Genomic DNA, 20348 nt, shown 5'->3' with positions numbered 1-20348 from the left:
AAAAAAATAATAATAATTTAATTTTCATATCACCCAGCACATTATTACAAAGAACATTGTAAAGTTACTAAAGTAAGCTTAATCTTTAATTTGGTGTAAAGTCATGCTTACACAATTCTAACTTTCTTTAAAAGTCCTCACTGTAGACTGCACATCATGTAATATTTACTGATTGTAGTTATACATTACTGGGCTTTTAGCAATCATAATGCTTTCAGATGCTTGAGGGGTAGCTGATAGGTTAGCTTCATACAGACTGCAATCAGGTGTGCCACATGCACAATGACATGTTTGCAAATATCTTTTGTGTAATGATCTGAGTGTGAGTGTAAGTGTAAGTGTAATTTTGTTTGTTATAGAGTGTTCATGTGTGTTTATGTTTTAATGTTAAGTTTTGCAGAGATTATTTCCACATCTAATCCCTTCCACCTCACAAGTTTTGGCGCAGAATGAAATGTTTATCATGGCAGGGAGAATGATTGGCCATTCTTTTCTGCATGGTGGACCTCGTCTGACAGGTCTTAGCTCTGCAGTTCTTCATGTGCTGTTAGGTGGAACACCCCAGACAGCCACCATCACACTTGAAGATGTGGCAGATCTAGACATCAAGGAGACCATCAGACTGGTATGTTCCAAGAAGTGCAATGCAATCCATATCTGTACTCCAGTATTTTTAGGTTTCAGAAAAGCAATTAAAAAAAAGTAAAAATATTTACAGATGACTGTACTAAATACCAGATATAATGCTGAAAGTAATGATTAAATTAGAAGTGTTTATGTTAAATATGGTCTGAAAAATGTTCAGAGTGGTTTGCAAATTTGAGTCCGGAAAAGTACGGATTTTTGTATGAATTTGTAGGAACCCTGGACTTGGTTACAACTGCAACAAATTCCAAATGTAAGCACCACATACGGAATCAAACCTAGACCTTTTCATATAAACTAATATTAAACACAACTAGCCAAACATCAGGCATCAGATGATTGATCACTTACTCTGGGACACTGTTAAGTGGGTAAATGTTTTAAAAGGTTCATAATTCGAACACAGTTCACCAGATATGAATGTACCTTAAAATTAAAGCTTGACCAGTCTCTTCTACTAAGAACGTCAAATATGTTGCATTCCATAATATAAGCCAAAACAAAGCTATCATTGTAAAAATAATTTAGACTGCTCTGTATTAAGTGATATATACAATTGATATGTAATTGTGACGGGTCTCATATTGATTTGAAAGCTTTTTGAAGATGAAGCATCCAAGAACCAATGCTGTGGACTCACTGAGGATCAGAGGGCAGCTGTAAATGAGTTGGCACTGGCATTGGATCTCCCTGTATTAACAGAAACCAACAGGACTTGGCTTCTTCACAATCTGCTTCAACATGCGGTAAGTCCAAAGTTCCAGCATTAAAGAATATATGAAGAATTGGGTCATTTGGGTGTGTAAAGTATTTGTCCCATCTAACTGAACATTTTCATATTTCAGACATGCTTTGTTCTTTTTTTGAATGTACATTCCTTACTTTTCCAGACTTAGTGGTAATTGGACTTTTTCTCATAGTTTGAATGCAACTGAAAAGGGCTTAATGGTGTCTCTAACCCTTTACCAGCATCTCCAGTGCAGTAATTTATGAGTAAATTTATGAAACACTCTCTCCAAGCTCCATACTTAAGATAGCAACAACAGACTGTAATTATTTAATCTGTATGTGACAGATTAAATCATTTTAGACAGTGCAGAATACTTTGAAACAAAATAACATAGTTAAGCATAGTAAAAGGGAAAAAAAATTCTTGGCAGGAAAAATACTATTTTATCCTTCTGATATTTTGAGGTTCTTGGACGAAACGCACGCCAGCTGAAGCAGTTCAAGCAGGGATTGAGGGAATCTCGACCTGACACAGTGTCATCGGTTTTTCCACAGCAGTCAATGGCTGAATGCAGTGCTGAGGTATTCCACTTTTTGTCCAACAGTAATTTTAATCGGAAAAAGTGCCATCTGACAATTTTTGTAACTGTGGTATGTATCTTAGTATCAAGGAATATGTTTTGTTGTTATTGGAGCAGTTAGAAATGCAAATAAATGGGACACAACACATACTAAGCCACAAAAGAATGAAACCTGCAAGTGATGATAGAATGTGTATAGTTGTCATAATCATCTTGTGTTCTTAGGTTATTCTAGACCACATCAAATGGCCTGAGGAAGGAGGGTTGGAGGATGATGGAGATGACAGTGGGTACTCAATTGACATAAAATGCAGAATTATGGGGTACTTGCGTCAGTTTATGAAAACAGGTTAATTGCATACTGATATTCTTTTTCCTATGTAATGTCCCTTCTAGTGCTTTCCACTTTTAGTGTTAAACAACTACCCCCACCCACCCCACTCATCCCACACACACACACAATTTCCTTTAATATTAGGATTTTGTAAAGGTACCTTATGGAGAAACTTAAGTTCATTATGTTCATTAAAAAAATTCTCTGCATTTTGATTTTGAATATTTCTTATTGGCGGTGGTTTATAGACACCTATTGAGAAGGTGCATTGCCTGTTTGTGTACAACGCATGAAGAAATAAAATAATTATAAGATCTGCCCCTCTGCCATGCTGAGCACTTGTTTTGTCCTACTTGTGAAGTCACATCAACAAAGTGTATTTACTCAGTTATACAAACATGTCAGACATCATAGGAAAAACATGTACACTATGCCCCCTCTGGCGACAAGCGAAACTACAACACTGCAACTGAACGCGCATGACGTCACGCCCAGTCTCAGATTCCGACCCGAATCCCTCTTATTTATTTTACTGTACAGGATTATAGAGGCAATCGCAGTGATCAGAGAAGGGCTCATCAGCCCATCAGGCAATTGTTTAAGCATGTATGGGTTAGAAAAACGGGTATTTTTAACATGAAATGTTGCGCAATGCACCTTTAACATGCTTGCAAATTAGTCAAATATTTTTTTTACTGCAACATGTAGGGTTAGAGACTAGAGTTTTCTTGTGCTTTGGCTCTTTTTATTTTCAGTGTCCCAAGAGCAGCTGAAACAGCTTGTCAAGTTTTGGGTTGGATGGGAGATGCCCATGGCTAACATGAAAGTGGAGGTGGTTAGAGCGGAATATCCCACTTCATCCACATGCTACCGCATGCTTCGCTTGCCAGGTTACTACAAGAGTTACAGCGAATTTAGTGTTCATTTAGAGAACTGCATTGCCACAAATGACAGTGGGTTTGGATTATTGTAGAGAGTGGATTGTTCTGAATTCACAAGTTACCTCATTTCATTGTTTTCCATTAAATTGTAGCTTTATGATTGAAGAATCTAACCATTGTTAAGCATTGATCAGTTTTTCTATGTTCCAAGGTGTTGAAATGTTGGCTTTTATTGAAATGGTTTAGAGTTGTGTACAGTTGTACAAATGTATTTACAATGAACTTGATAAAAAAAAAAACATGAAGTTGTGTCTATTTGATTTTCATAGGGAATTAAAGTTCATACAGATGACCCTACACATAGCCAATGCTGTGCATATACTCCAGCGCAGCTAAATATTGATCTACTCCCATGCGTGTCGAGGGTCCCATTGGGTCCACAGCAGCACGAAGTCCAGCTAGGTCATCAGGTCTCAAAGGGCAGTCACTCTCAGGGACATGGACACCACAGTTGGGATCACAGGGTATAAGACCACTACTTTCCCAGTCAACCAAAGGGATGTGCAAATCCTGTAACATAAGTTGTCATTACTTCATCTGCCACAAATGCATGCTGTACTGAGTGTAATTAACAAACATGTACCTCATCATTGTACTCTTCAGAGTTGTGCTGTAGACCCATGTGCCACAGTTGATTAGGAGTGTGATTTCTCTCAGTTGAAAGGGGGTGATTGTCCCAGCCATCTCTGAATCCATCAAGCTGGGCTTGCAAGCGGTGAATAAAAACATAATGGCAGCAGAATAGATGAACACTACTGGACAGGTCAAGTAGACCATCCCCTTCCAGCTGGTGCAGCACATTGTAGAAGTGGCATGTGACCGCTGTGAACACATCTCGCCAGAGACGTTCAATTCTGTTAAAAGCACATACATTTATTTCAGCATTTAAAATATTCCTGTCCAGAAACAAGTTATTCCAACTGAATAATAATTGTAGCATGCAAATAAGAAAAGGACTATTACAACAAATCAAAAACTATAGTTAATGCAATATAATAGTCCTTTTTTTTATCAGTAAGGGCAAAGTAAATACTGTACTCATGTTAGGCAATTGAGGTGAAAGAGGATTCTAAACCTAGCCTTGGTTTGGTAATAGCAAGGTTTAACAAAACATAAAAAGTTGTGGATCATCCAGATAACACAGTATTAAAAAATAAAGTGCATGTAAACATTTTACCCATTTATATATACATATAAACATATATTCATGGTTACCTCTGATTATGTACACTTTTCCCTGCAATGAAGCTGTTTCTCCCGGATCCCTGGATGGAGAACATGAGGCGGGCCACATCAACATTTTCTACACCATGGTCACCACGAACCCTTGAGAAGTAAATGTGCCAGAATTTAAGACAGCAACTTTCAGCTAATGTAAGAGGCCATTTAAACGAAGGACAATCAGAGTGGTATAGTTAAGAGTAAAATATATAAATTTAACTACAAGATTGACCTTTGTGGTAAGCCACATCTCTCAACAGCTTCACTGAAGAAGGCAAGGTAGTGGAGGCCTTGTTGCTATTGGCAACACCAAGATACATTATCTACAGGAATAATACAGAACAACTCATCATACACAAAATCAAACCTTTTAATTTTCTAAGTTTGATTAAGTTATATATACTCTTTAACCCATTAAGTGGCACTGCCATTACATATTTAAAACAATATCTTAAAAAACCCTAAAGTTATATATATATATATATATATATATATATATATATATATATATATATAGATATCATTTGAAAGCTTACAATCTCTAGTCTGATTTTCAAAACAAATTACAGAGCAGTAATTTATCAATTTGCAACAAGAATATTTTCATACTCATAGGGCATGTTCAAACCTTTATTTTGAAATCATGAAAGATTGGTGAAAAACTTCAGTTTGTTTTCATGTGAAGAGTTTAAAAGATAACATTTATAAAAATTTTGGAGAAAAACATGTCTGAAAATGTTTTAAATGTAAAGAAAAAAAAAGATATATATTCTCCATTTGTGATGCGGTGAGCTATAACGCACATACGTTATGCGTTTATTAGAGGTTAAGTTCAAATCAAATATTTCCAAACTGCCCATACTACTTATGAATAGGATGTCTACTTCATAAATTGTATGAAAATTATGGAAATATATGGTTCAGATTGCACAACCCATATATGGCAATGGAGGCACCCTTATATGGTCAGTAATGGAGCTTGGATGTCATCTAGTGAAAAAAATTGGTACTGCGCCCAAACAAAATCTCACTGAAAGCTAATTTTTTGAGATATCAACCTCAAATTTGTTCAGATATTTGGCTTTGATTTTCAGTTTTAGAGTCAAACATATTTTGTAAAATATATATTTTATTATAAAAATTATGTTTTTACATTGTATATTTTCTATTTATTTTTCACTTTCATAATTTATTCCACTTCTACAATTATCTGCCAAATATCTTCTTAAAAACAAGACCAACCATATGTCTATATTCCAAAGAATGCTTGAATTTCAACCATTTAAGTTTAGATAGGCTACTTTTCATGTCTATGTGAAAAAGGGGGTGCAAGTTAAGGGGTTAAGTAATTGTTATGCTACTGTTAAGATATACTGCAAAAAAAAAGGCCTGCATCAAATAATTATCAGTACCTTCCTGGAGAAGCCATCAATTCCTCCAAATATCACCATATTGTACCTTAATAGAGAAAGTGAAAAAAGTGTATAAACATCCATAACCTTACTTTTATATAGAACTAGCCCTGCAATAGATTTGTTTGAAAAACACAACCAACCTTATAAGTTTGTGGTTTGTGTCGATATGCATCAGTGATCTGGGGCCTGGGACAGAGTATGTCCTGCGTACCACACAGCGCAACTCTGACATTCTTGATACAATCCCTGCAGTGTCAACTCTGTGCATTGATGCACGGACCCTCCGCCACTGAACTCGATGTCCCCGAGCCTGCAGCAGTCCCAACATCATTCGATACCCGGCGTGTGGGTTGCTGGAGTGAATGTCTGATACCAGAACGTCAAGTTCATCATCAGTTAGGTCACTGTACAGACCCCTCACAGATAATCCCCAATCACTCATACGTCTCTGCAGCGTCCACCTAGAAACCCCTACAAAATTGGCAATGCACTTCACAGATAGGCCCATACTAAGAAGCTCAGCCACATATTCCTCGGATATTATAACTCTGGGGCGGCCACTATTTCCCCTCTCCAGGGAAACTGTTATACATGTTTCCTTGTCATTTTGCTCAGAGACTAGGTGATGTAACTCCGTAAGGGCATCACACACTGCTTGAGGGATCTGAAGTTGGCTTGACACTGCACTGAGTACAACAAGCTCCTGTGAACATACAAACTCCAAATAATCTACATCCAGAGGGGCACGAGCAAGGCAACTTGATAGTCGGATGTAGAGCCTGTCAAGTAAATGACTGAGTAGCATTTCCTAGAGAGAACAAAACTATATTAAAAAAACAATCCTTCTAGCATCTCAACAATGTTGGCTGCCTAAATGATACATTTATGCCAATAAACAATTATTAAAACAAACATGACTGGACTATAATAATTTATAAGTTTTGCATAAATCGAACCTGAAATAAAAGTACTGGAATTATGTTATAGTCATGGCACAGAGAAACAATGATAAATATGACCAAACATTATTGCACTCAGTCTAGCTTAGTTTTGTGAGGAAGTGCCGGTTTCTAAGTGGTTAAGCATCTGTTGCAGGTCAGCTGATTTGGGACACTGCAGGGCACATGGGAGTGAACTAACTATTATTAAACTATGTAAATAGTGATTTTATATTTCATGGAACACACCAATTTGCAGTAATTTTGGATTTAAAACATGCTTTAAATCGCATTGGCTTTATAGAATGTTAATTAACCTGCTCTGTGACTCACTGCAGCTTCTAATTATGCCTACTGGGCAAATAAAATACCTTTACTTTACTATGGTATTCCTATAACGTTACGTGTTATCATCCACCAAAAACAAACCAAACCAAAAGAAAGAAAAACACTGTACACATTTGATGTGATATGATACTGACCTGCGAAGACCCACCCTGTTCTGTCATTTTTCTAGAAGGTAAAGCAGAAGAGAATATAAGGAATACATCGTTTAATATGAGAGTATCTTTAATTATGAGACGATTGAATAGCAAACTTAACAGTACAGATAGGCTAGCATTAGCGTTAGTGTAACTTACATTTCGTGAAACAATAAAGGCTAACCCAACTAAGAAACAATGATTACCAACTTAGACGACCAGCGCACATATTAAAACTACTTAAACAAATGTATAACGGTGAATGATTGCAGGGGGAAGATAAGAAAAAAGCATACCTTTATTGGTCCTTCACATCGCCAGCGCGGGAAGATGGTGACGGTTTTTTTCCGCTTTCTCGGTCGCGCGCCGACGGCTCAAACGAGCTCTTCTGATTGGCCGAAATTCTCTGCTCTCTGAACAGGGCCTGCCGCTGCCTCACAGATGCACAAATCACTTTTGCTCCACATTTCACGGAGTATATGGTGCAAAAGTGAGAGCGCGCGGAACTTGTCATTTGAAGGCGAAAAATCTGCGTTTGAGACTCGTAGCAGCAGATTCAAGCAGTTGTAGTAATTGCGATAGACTTGCGATTATGTTAGAAAACTATCCAAGAAAAGTAATGCATTTGTGACCAGATGTTCTACAAGTGTGCAACTCTCATTGTATGGATTCACATAATTTGCGGGTGTGCAAAATTTGTCCGTGACTTCACATTTTTGATACGGGTGTGTGAATGCGTTTTGCACCATATTCACTGCAGCAACTGTACAAAAAATGTGAGCGTATGAGTTTCTTCATGTGTGATTCGTAGAATAGGATTTGTGCACCTGCAGTGAAGAATGTGTGAAGGTGTAACTGTTGTGTTGTGTTTGTAGGAGAGGAAAAAAAATCTACAAGTTTACAACTCCTAAAAAAAAATTCTGTGACTTGTGTGTGACTTTATTGATACACATGTGTGGGTATGCTCTACAGCTACAAATTCCACTCTCACATGTGTTCAGTAGTTTTGCACCAAAAATATCTTCATAGCCGCCGCCCCTCCCCCACCCACCGAGCGGGAGTCCGTTACCACAGCAACACATTCACTTACAGCAAACAAGCAAACATTCTCTTTATTATATTATATTATATTATATTATATTATATTATATTATATTATATTATATTATATTATATTATATTATATTATATAGAGGAGATCCGTTACAGCAAACTTTCTCTTTATATTATATTATATTATAGAAAAGATCAGTTACAGCAAACATTCTCTTTATATTGTATTATATTATATTATATAATATACGAAGATCAGTTACAGCAAACATTCTCTTTATATTGTATTATATTATATTATATTATATTATATTATGAGCTTAATAAATACCTACCTAAGTAAATGAAGTAATTAACTACTTTTAAAAGCTATAAATGACTTTTAAATAAATAAATAAATACCGGTGTGACAGTCAATTACAGAACAGTTCAATAAATACATAAAAATATATTTTAATAAAATAGTAATTTACTATTGGTAGTGATTTAACATCAGAAAAAGTCATTTGACATCAGAAAAGCTACTGAATGTGTGTGGAGTTTGGAGCTTATTTTGAGTCTCTGCTGTTGAATTTGTCAATCAGCGTCATTTTAACATTGTCCTCGGTTAGGCTGCGTCTGTGCTGTTAGAAGTGTAGAATAGTGGGGGACACGTATCACGCTAAAGCGTGTAATACACACGCTGGTCCACTAGCGGATGCGTGTCAGTGTTACGCTTTGCCTCCTCTAGGCGTGAAAATGACACGCATGATGAAGGTTGAGTACCAGCAGGGGGCGATGATTTCCTCAATGCCAACAACTCCCCACGGACCAAAGAGAGAAGCGATATATTGCATTCTCCAAAATTCCCGCGTCAGGTCGGTCAAAGCCACATATTTTTATTATTCTGTCATTTAAGAAATCCTAACGTTGCTGTAGCCTAACGTTATATTTGTGTGTGTGTGTGTGTGTGTGTGTACTGTGGAGATTTTTAATCTATGGTGCTGTTAACGTTACCGTGGTCAATAACATTAATGGAAATAGATATTAATTGGCTAATTATTAATCACAGAAAGCTGCAGTGACTGCATATTATGTTATATTAACATTATAAAAAGTTGTTATGGTCGATGGGAAGTAACTTTTGATAAACCCCGCTGCTTGTTGATGATGATGATGATGATGATGATGATGATGATGTTGATGTTGATGATGATGATGATGTTGTTGATGATGATGATGATGATGATGATGATGATGATGATGATGATGTTGTTGATGTTGATGATGTTGATGATGATGTTGATGATGATGATGTTGATGATGATGATGATGTTGTTGATGTTGATGATGATGATGATGATGTTGATGATGATGTTGTTGATGTTGATGATGATGATGTTGATGATGATGATGTTGTTGATGATGATGATGTTGTTGATGATGATGATGATGTTGTTGATGTTGATGATGTTGATGATGATGATGATGATGATGTTGTTGATGTTGATGATGTTGATGATGTTGATGATGATGATGATGATGTTGTTGATGTTGATGATGATGATGATGATGTTGATGATGATGTTGTTGATGTTGATGATGATGATGATGTTGTTGATGTTGATGATGATGATGATGTTGATGTTGATGATGATGATGATGATGATGTTGTTGATGTTGATGATGTTGATGATGATGATGATGATGATGATGTTGTTGATGTTGATGATGTTGATGATGTTGATGATGATGATGATGATGTTGTTGATGTTGATGATGATGATGATGATGATGATGATGTTGTTGATGTTGATGATGATGATGATGTTGTTGATGTTGATGATGATGATGATGTTGATGTTGATGATGATGATGATGATGATGTTGTTGATGTTGATGATGTTGATGATGTTGATGTTGATGATGATGATGATGTTGTTGATGTTGATGATGATGATGATGTTGATGTTGATGATGATGATGATGTTGTTGATGTTGATGATGATGATGATGTTGATGTTGATGATGATGATGATGATGATGTTGATGATGTTGATGATGATGATGATGATGTTGTTGATGTTGATGATGATGATGATGATGATGATGATGATACAGCAGCCATGTCACCCTGTAGCCCAAGACTGGTTGCCCACTGAAGCTAAGCAGGGCTGAGCCTGGTTAGTACCTGGATGGGAGACCTCCTGAGAAAACCAGGTTGCTGCTGGAAGAGGTGTTAGTGAGGCCAGCAGGGGGCGCTCACCCTGTGGTCTGTGTGGGTCCTAACACCCCAGTGTAGTGACGGGGACACTATACTGTCAATGAGCACCGTCCTTCGGAAGAGACGTTAAACCGAGGTCCTGACTCTCTGTGGTCATTAAAAATCCCAGGATGTCTTTCGAAAGAGTAGGGGTGTAACCCCGGCATCCTGGCCAAATTTGTCCCTTGGCCTCTGTCCATCATGGCCTCCTAATCATCCCCATATACTGATTGGCTTCATCACTGTCTCCTCTCCACCAGTAACCTGGTGTGTGGTGGGCGTTCTGGCGCAATATGGCTGCCGTCGCATCATCCAGGTGGATGCTGCACATTGGTGGTGGTTGAGGAGATTCCCCCCTTCCATGTAAAGTGCTTTGAGTGCCGAGAAAAGCGCTATATAAATGTAATGAATTATTATTATTATTATTAATTATTATTATTATTATTATTATATGCGCGGATTTCGATCCTGAAATATCGATCCTGATGTTGTATCTATTCTAAAGGATCTATCCACACATAAAAAATATCCTAAGGTGTTTTTTTTAAACCAGCAACTTTATTTATTTAGCACAAATTTATTTTATTCAGAAAGTATGCATTAAATTGATTAAACGTGACAGTAAAGGCTTTTGCATTGTTACACAAATATATATATTTCATGTAATGTTAAATGCTGTCCTAATAATTATGATGCTGAAAATTCAGCTTTGATCACAGGAGTAAATTACATTTTAACATATTAAATGGAAAACAGATCGCCTGTTTTAAATTGCAATAATATTTCACAATTTGTTTATTTGTTTTTACAAAGATTTACTGCATTTTTGGTTAAATAAATGCAGCCTTGGTGAGCAGATTAGACTTCTTTCAACATTAAACATCTTACCGACCCCAAACTTTTGAAAAGTAGCGCATATGTAACATTTACTATAATTATGCTAGTTTGTGCAATTCAGTTTATTTGGATTGATCGTTAAAGTTCAAATGGATTGTGTTATGTTCTGTAATTGTTGTTAATAAATCTGTCAGAAGAAAATGTGCAAAAGTTTTAGCTATTGGGGTACAACAGTGGCAGTCCTTTAAAAATGAACAATGGTTTTACTACGGTAACCATACACACGACTAATTACAGGCGCATCGAGAGCACAAATCACCAATTATTTTAGAGGTCATGAAAATGTATTCACATTTAGCATATTAATGATGCATTCACCACCTCATATATCACGACACACTGCTTCTGTTCATGAATGCAGTTTACATGCTGAATATGCATTGTGCAATAACAGAATCACAGTTATCTTCTTTATGTTGTTACAGTTCTGCATCTATAATATGACAAATCCAGGAAGCCTTGCTGCAAGAGAATTAACTATGTTTTTGTTTTCCTTTGTCCAACAGCTCCTGTTTTTACCCACCATCCTTCCCTGTTACCTCCACCTGTATCTCTTTATAAGAAAACCAACGGCTCTTTTAAGAGCCACTCCTATACTCCTCTTACTGCCTCTCTCTCTCTCTCTCTCTCTCTCTCTCTCTCTCTCTCTCTCTCTCTCTCTCTCTCTCTCTCTCTCTCCCTCTCACACTCACTCTCTCTCTCTCTCTCACACACACTCTCTCTATTTCTAATTCTCTCTCACACACACTCTCTCTATTTCTAATTCTCTCTCACACACACTCTCTCTCTCTCTCTCTCTCTCTCTCTCTCTCTCTCTCTCTCTCTCTCTCTCTCTCTCTCTCTCTCTCTCTCTCTCTCTCTCTCTCTCTCTCTCTCTCTCTCTCTCTCTCTCTCTCTCTCTCAAATTCAAATTCAAATTCAAATGAGCTTTATTGGCATGACTTGAAAAGTATTGCCAAAGCATTGGCCATTACATAAATGGACATTACATACACAAATAATCAATAAATTCAATAAATCAATCAATCAGTAAACAAATGCATGAATACATTTATATATATATAAAAAAAAAAAAAAAAAAACACCTATGTACATTTGTACCAACATTCAGACAAGATGAGAATGATTCTGACTTTAGTTTTGTCCACTGGCTGACTCTCTGAGTTTGTGGCAGGCCGTCACATATTTTGCTGCTGTTGTGATTGAGCTGGAGTTCTCTCCCAGAATATGCTTTAATTTTTCTGAATTTGGTAGTGCCATAAAATTTGGTTCTAGTTGTTGGAATCTAGTGAAATAGTCTGATCTAATGCTGTGATAGTGATCACAGTGTATCAGGAAGTGTTCCTCTGTCTCCACCTCTCTCTCAGAGCACAGTGAACACAGCCTCTGCTCTCTCGGCTGCCATCTCTGCCTGTGCCGGCCTCTCTCTACAGCCAGACTGTGGTCACACACACACACACACACACACACACGACACACACACACACACACACACAGCGGTCACAAGACACATAACAGCCCAACATGAAAAGTGAGGCTTGATGTTTTTCTGTTACATATACGACTGTTACACTTAAAACAAACCTATCAATTAATCTACGCATTACGAGTCAAGGTGTCGCAGACAGACAATCTGTCATGCTTGTCTTCACAATTTGTGTTTCTTTAAGAAAAACGGTCTTTGTCCCTCATCAGCAGAATACCAATTTTTTTTAACTTATCTTAATTTTTCACGATTATAAATATTGATTAGCATCAGCTCACAGCTCAGTTGTTACCAAATGCTAGTGAATCTACAGAATGTCACTGTCACATTAGTTTGCTATTACCAGTGATAGCGGCTCTGGTATCGTCACATCACTGTGTGTACACATATAAACCACACAGTTTTGACTATGCAGCCAGGCCAAAAACAAAAAACACAATTAGTTGTAGCAGTATGGAGATTGAGTTATGTTTCTTTGATTTTGTTCTCATTTTTCTAAAACAGACTGTTTTGAAACTGTTTACCACGGTTTCATTCTTAACATCAGCATCTTATTGTAATGCCGGATGTGATTGTAATGTTTTGTGTGGTGTTTTCTTTACACTTTCCCCTGGATATCTGTTTCCTATGTAATGTTAGTGAACTCTAGGTCTTCTCTTCTTCTGTTTGTTCATATACGACAGTATTCACATGAATTTGCTTGATTTAATAAAATTATGGTTTAAACCATCATCTTCACTGGAGACATTTACATTATATTATTATACCATCCTAGTTTTTAAATAGTGCTTATATGTATATTTTATACTTTAACTCTTTATGTAGATAAAGATTTCAGCACAAGGATCTCTGAAATATTTTATCTTGTAAAACATGTAGTATTTTTAAAATGCCGCAAAACCAAGAATGAAGACATCTTTCTAATCTTTTCAATCTACGGTATGAAACAAAATACAGTGTGTCATCCTGCACTGATTCACCAGCAAAATACAATGCATTGTTTGCAAGAAAAACTCAAGTTGTAGTCTGATGATTCCTTTAGCTGAATAATCTCACCAAGTGTGGGTGTTTTAGACTATTGAAGGCGTCACGTCCTTGGATGTTTCGCACCTACAGGCCCCTTACCTACTGAATATGGTATTTAATTAAGGGTTACGATACAGTAATTAAAATGCAGAAAACATTCCTCAACTCTTGCTTTACAAGAAGTTCTGTTGAAGAAGAAAACCTTCCTTATGCACAGCAGAAAAACAGAGGATTCGTTTGACTAAGTTTCTTCATGATGATGAAGATTTTGTGAAACAGGAGTTTCTGATGTCCGATGTTTCTGTAGGCGGATTTGTTTTTGACAAGGCCTCACACGCAGTCAAACTACGCTATTGCATAATTTGAAGAAGAACTTACATCACAGGACCCCTGCCTGATTTTCCCTGCCAAAGACTGGGTTATATTTTACAATCAAATGTGGAGAGATCTGAATAGGGTTGGTGGAAACAATTGGTGCTTTTACAAGTGGGGTGGCCCGACACCAGACGTGCAGGACCGTGTGCCAAAGCCTGGTCCATATCAACCTACTGGAACAAGACACTTCATGACCAACACCACCTTAAGTTGATGAACAAATGCTGTGAGGAGTCCGAAACTGACTTTTTGTTTCAAAGCAGAGATGAGTCTGACTCTAATGAGTGGATTGTGACGGGCCAATTCCAGAGGACAACCCCTTCGAATGCTGGGTATTATATCCATATCTGTGTTACACAACATTTAATAAACAATTTAATAAACGCTTCAGGGACTGAACTTTAACATTTTAATCTTTGGTAAAAGTTAACTTAAAGTTTGCATAAAAAGAAATTCCATCCTATCTGCCCTTTCTAAATGCATGTTATGGATCTATTGTGAACAATTCACCCGTGCATATGTTTTAACCTTGTAATGTTTAATCAAAATATTGTTGGAAAATATGGTGGATTTCCTTAACTTTTTATGTCAACAGGTTCTACGTAACTGGGTTATGTTGCATTTAATTAACATTGTTTATTTCAGATTTTTTATTTCAGTAGACTTAGTTTATTACATAAGGTTAATTAAATGCCATTTAGTTGAATCAGCTTAACATTCTTAATTTTGTCTAAAACTAATTAGTTAAATGATCCTAAAATTAATAATCAAACAAAAATTAAAACAAATAATTTGATTTAACCCTTTAGAACCTGAAGCTAAAATAGGTGTTTTTCACATATTTTGATTTTTTTGACTGTAAAATTCTAAACTAATGTGCTATCTTCATGTGCAAGGTGTCATCATTTTCAGAGAAAGATTAGCTTTCAACAAATTACAGTTATTGACCATTACTGTGTGTGGTGAGCTTGCAAATAGAATTTAATAGACAAAAATAAAAAAACGAGAATAAATTTACTGATTTTTTATTTAGAAAAAAAACCTGAAAAAAATAATAATAATAATAATAACGAACGAAAGAAACGAACAGTTTTAAGTTGAAAAATGAATTCTAATACATATATACAAGTCTTTTGCCACATTGGGTTGCACAGTTTTCATTTAGGACTTTTCATACACGCACACATACAAATGCATGCATTCATACTAGACACACACACATACACACACCACATACTAAGATATGTGAAAGAGTAACGGCCATCCGCATCCTAAGTTTAATAAAAAATCATCCCAATCCCTTCTTCTGCTGTCTAACACTTCTTTCACCATGTATTTGTTTGTTTCTTTTATTATTTTATGCAATCCAAAACACTCTAACCTGCCGCACTTCGTATCTCTCTGTTCAAATCATTCCTTCCCGCTCTGCCAGAAAGAGGAAAGTATGAAATGTTGATTCGTTTATTTAGTGAATGCGTTCAACAATTATTATAAATTCTATGTAATAAGAAAACCTTTTACAAAATCTTTACTCCATAAAGACTCGTAATGTTAGGCATTTGCTAGAACACGGTTTTGTTACATCCAATGCATGCCTAAAGTAGTTGTTTTTATTATTATTAAAACCACTTTAATTGTTGTTAGTGTGGCGGGGCGGTGTAATTTGAGACACAAGCCCAAGTTGTTTACCAGTGTTGGGAGTAACGCGTTACAAAAGTAATTAATTACTGTAATGCATTGCTTTTTGCTGTAACGCGGTAATGTAAGGCATTACAGGGGGGGGAAATGTAATATTTTACTCGGTACAAATGTCAGTAACGCGCGTTACAAGCAGTTAACCTGGAATAAAGTGGTAGTTTTTTTTTCCTTCATGCAAATTCGCCAAAATCACCGCGAGATCAGCAGAGGAGAAACGTCCGCGCAAAATGTTTCACTCCGTTTCCATGGCAACTCTGCGCCGCGGCCGCTCCAGTGTTTGAAAAATAGACAGTATGGGTTTGAAAGCGACATGAATGTTCAAAGTTCACGCGCACGGCCATTGATTAAACCACGTCAAAATCATGCAGCATTTACAAACATCTAGAATTAGAACATTACTTAAATAAAAATCTCATTAATATTACATTATACATTTAAAACTGATTTTGGAGATCTATGACTCGTTCATAGACCAAATAAAATGGCCTATGCCCACACTACTGCAGTCACTCACAATAATAATTAAAATAAAATAAAAATATTTGGCTTAGTTATTATTCATTAGTTATTTTTATTTTTGCTAAAGTTTAACCCTAAAGTTTACCCCGGGCTTAAAGTAAAAAGATTTCTGTACCATGCGTCCATGCAAAGTACCATGGTAATATTTGAGGTACCAAGGTTATATCTGAGGAAGTATGTACCATGGTAATATGTACAGCAGAATGTACCATGGTTATATCTGAGGTACTAGGGCATGTACCATGGTAAATCTGAGGTACCATACTATGTACCATAGTAACATACTGTACAGTATAGTACTTCAGATATTATCATGGTACCATGATAATATCTGAAGTACTATAAAGTATGTACCATAGTTATATCTGAGGTACTATGGTATGTACCATGGTAGGTACCACGGTAAATCTGAGGTACCATACTATGTACCATAGTAACATCTACAGTACCATGCAATGTACCATGGTACCATGATAATATCTGAAGTACTATATAGTACCATGGTTATATGTAAGGTACCATGGTACTACCATAGTACTACTATGGAATACCATGGTACTACTATGGTATACCATGGTATGTACTATAGTACATCATAGTAAAATTTCTTATGGGTCCAAGCTCAGTCGGATACCACATCACCTTCTACTGGATGTGTAATGAGCTAATTGAGCATCATAAGCTACATTTAGATTGCCAAATCCATATTTGCAGTTATTTGGGTGAGAGTAACTTAAAAGTAATGCAATAGTAGTGTAATGCCTTACATTTTAAATACAGTAATATTGTAATGTAACGAATTACTTTGAAATGACAGTAATAAGTAATAAATAACGCATTACAGTTTCGAAGTAACTTGCCCAACACTGTTGTTTACTAATAAGAAAGTCCGACTACGCCACCCTAGGAGTTAACCCCAGGGAAAAATACTCAAACATTGAGCAAAGCACACAGGTTCGGTTCCCTCATAGAATTAGACAAGCGACGTGAGTAATGTACAAAAATACAAATATTTATTAATACAGAAATGATTTAAAATGTTGGACACTAAAAAAACAAAACCAACAAGAGACACTAAAACCCCACTTCAAACAAAACAAAAAGAAAAACATACACAACCCAACTTGATATATAGCAGTTATGTGTATATGTAAAACAAAAACTAAATACCGGCAGGGCTGAGGCTCCCAACGGCAGGAATCAATGTGGAGATCGGTTTTACAAGGCACACGTCCACGCACACGCACACCCGTGCAGTCTAATCACACTATCAAGCACTCAAAGTGTACACCGCACACGATAAAGAAGAACCACCACCACAAGGAGAAAGAGCAATCCAACCGTGGGACCCCAGCTCCTGCAATAAACATAAAAAGAATAAGATACAATAGAAATGAATATAGAAATGATAATGTGGAACACTAATAAAGCAAGTCCTCACAGCAATGAATGAATATCAATAACAAACTAACATAAGGAGAAAAAAAAAAACAAGAATCAAATGGTTGGTCACCTGAAATTACTACAAAACAACTTGAATTCAGTAGATGATCACACACAAATAGGGTTACATAGATGGTTGATCACATGCATCCCAAGCTATGAGCAGTTAATTGGTTTTACAATAATAAAGATGAAAGAAAAGAAAAAGCAAATCAATTCAACCAAACAAACTATTCCACAGAATTAGAAATAATAGAAAACACACACACAAAAAAAAAAAAAGTTTAATTCAAAGAAAGAGAAACAGAGGGCAGCTTAGCTCCCCTACAAGCGGAAGGAGCTAAATAGTCCTCCCACACAAGCCAGAAATATGAAGCAGGGCACTAAAACGCCACGATAAGAACCAAACGAGCAGTCCCCTTTTATTTATGGTGATGATCGCGTCGGCGCGGCTGTATAAACCGCAGCACTTTAACAGCGCGAAGACAGCAGCAAACAATCACGGCATAGAACGAGAGGGAGAATCCTGGTAAGTCCCGCCCCCTTCGCTAACCCCACTGGACCTCTAGGTTGAAAAATCGTCAATGCAAGTGAATGGGAGAAAATAATTATTTTCTGGTCCCGTTTGAATTGTGCCATGAATGTGAACATATGTTGTCTGTGAATTTTTTATATAATCTTTTGTGTGAAGAATGCTATTTAGCGGGTAGAAGTTTGATACGGTTAGACTTTGTTTGAGAGCACTTTGTGGACTACAACTCTTCGCTGCTTTCGACGCGTTTGAAACGTCACCAACACTTGCACACGGACACTAGCTCACGGATCCCGCTAAACATGACTGTGTCTTTGGTGCACTTCACCGCCTTCTTTCAAGGAGAGGACAAAATCGTTGAGGTTGGCGAAAACCACGGGTAAGTCAACTTTATGGAGTGAGGGAATCATGCCTATTTAATATGTGAAAAGAAATGTTAAGCCCACACCATACCAGCCCTATAGAACAAGCTCTTAACAATAAACATACCTGAGAGGCAAACAGTCATCAAATCCACTAAGCAGTACGAAAAGGGCACCAACACCAAAGCATAAAGCTGCACTATGATTAGCATACAAACGATTTCAGGTTATGCATACCAACAATTTCCAAAATTATCACCTATTAAAGTCCAACTGAAATCAAAATGGACCCTATTTACTTTGTTAGCGCATAGTACTAGTCTTGTGGTGAACAATTAATCCGTGCAAGTTAAAACACGGAAAAAAAATGTTTTGGCTTCGTAATCTTTAATCAAAATCTGAAAATGCCCCTCCTCTCTGCCTTGGAGGACCTTCTCTGATGATGTATGCTTGACGGCTTGGGTTGAGAAACGCTTAACCACTCCCCTCAAATCGTTAGTCTGTAATGAGCGAGAGATGGAGAGGAGGAGCGCTAGAGTAAAACCCTGCCCTCTGTTCAATATTCCTTTTCACTGGGAAATACGTCACAGCACTGGAGAAAAGTCGTTTGCAACTTCCGGTTCACGCGGACTTTAAAACAGAGCACGCTTACCTACAACCACCATCAACACGAGCAAAACAAACTGGGAAAATCGGACGTGACACGTACACCCCAGGTAACAGCCAATCAGTCTTTAAATAGAAGATACTACTTACTGATAGGTTAACACTGCCTTCCATCACCTATTCCAGTTACATTCGCACGTCCTCACCCCAGCACATGGTCTACACTTCACCACAATGGTAACCTCCAAAAACACTGACATATCAGAAACTCTTTTAAATATTAACATTAAAGAACATTAAAAAGTCACCATTTTTTTATCATGATGAAAAAAACACATAAAATTATATTTCATTTAAAAATTTGCTCTGATCGATTGATCTCAGATCGGTATCGGCCGATAATCACATTCTATGACTCGATCAGTAGTCACAAAATTTCTCCGATCTGATTGCGATTTGATGACTTAAAACTGTAAAAGGTCGCTGCTAACGCACATGTAAACGCTATACAGATTAAGCTTTCACATAAGAGACGGAAAAATGACGATAACTATACATTATTTAAGGCTATTTCTATTCGTTAGGATATTGATATATTAACTGTTGTTGTCAAGTAAGCTTCATTGCTAATGTTCTCCCGCTGTGAGCTTGTGTGCTCCTCTAAACTGTCCGGGTGCCGCTGCTCTCGCTGTCGACTGCTGACGCCTCTGTTCACACAATATCACGGTATTAACAATCCTTTATACAATCACATTCCTTTGTGGATCCTCCTGATCTGCTCGTTCATCTTTCATCTTGATCCCTCAGCCGGACTGAGTGTCAG

General features: G+C 36.9%; 2 protein-coding genes and 1 long non-coding RNA gene across 3 annotated transcripts in view; 1 reads left to right on the top strand and 2 right to left on the bottom strand.

Moving 5' to 3' along the window:
- The window catches only part of LOC311292519 (uncharacterized protein), a 679077-nt gene that overhangs the window by 626336 nt on the left and 32393 nt on the right, over window positions 1–20348 (bottom strand). The window lies entirely within an intron of this gene.
- LOC311292555 (G2/M phase-specific E3 ubiquitin-protein ligase-like) lies at window positions 449–3265 on the top strand. The gene is made up of 5 exons (XM_084412280.1): window positions 449–625; window positions 1242–1391; window positions 1840–1956; window positions 2181–2304; window positions 3045–3265. Exons 1-5 carry the CDS (start codon window positions 455–457, stop codon window positions 3260–3262), a joined length of 780 nt encoding a protein of 259 aa, XP_084268406.1. The 5' UTR covers window positions 449–454; the 3' UTR covers window positions 3263–3265.
- LOC311292580 lies at window positions 3661–4531 on the bottom strand. Its single transcript, XR_014627755.1, has 3 exons — window positions 4446–4531; window positions 3814–4084; window positions 3661–3740 (listed from the first exon to the last, which is right to left on the bottom strand). It is a non-coding gene; the product is annotated as an uncharacterized lncRNA (long non-coding RNA).

Source organism: Rutilus rutilus (genome assembly GCF_951802725.1).
Source record: "Rutilus rutilus genome assembly, chromosome: 6".
In the NCBI taxonomy this organism is placed as follows: Eukaryota; Metazoa; Chordata; class Actinopteri; order Cypriniformes; family Leuciscidae; genus Rutilus; species Rutilus rutilus.
Note: the sequence above shows the minus strand (reverse complement) of the source record. Positions and strands in the feature narration are given on the sequence as shown.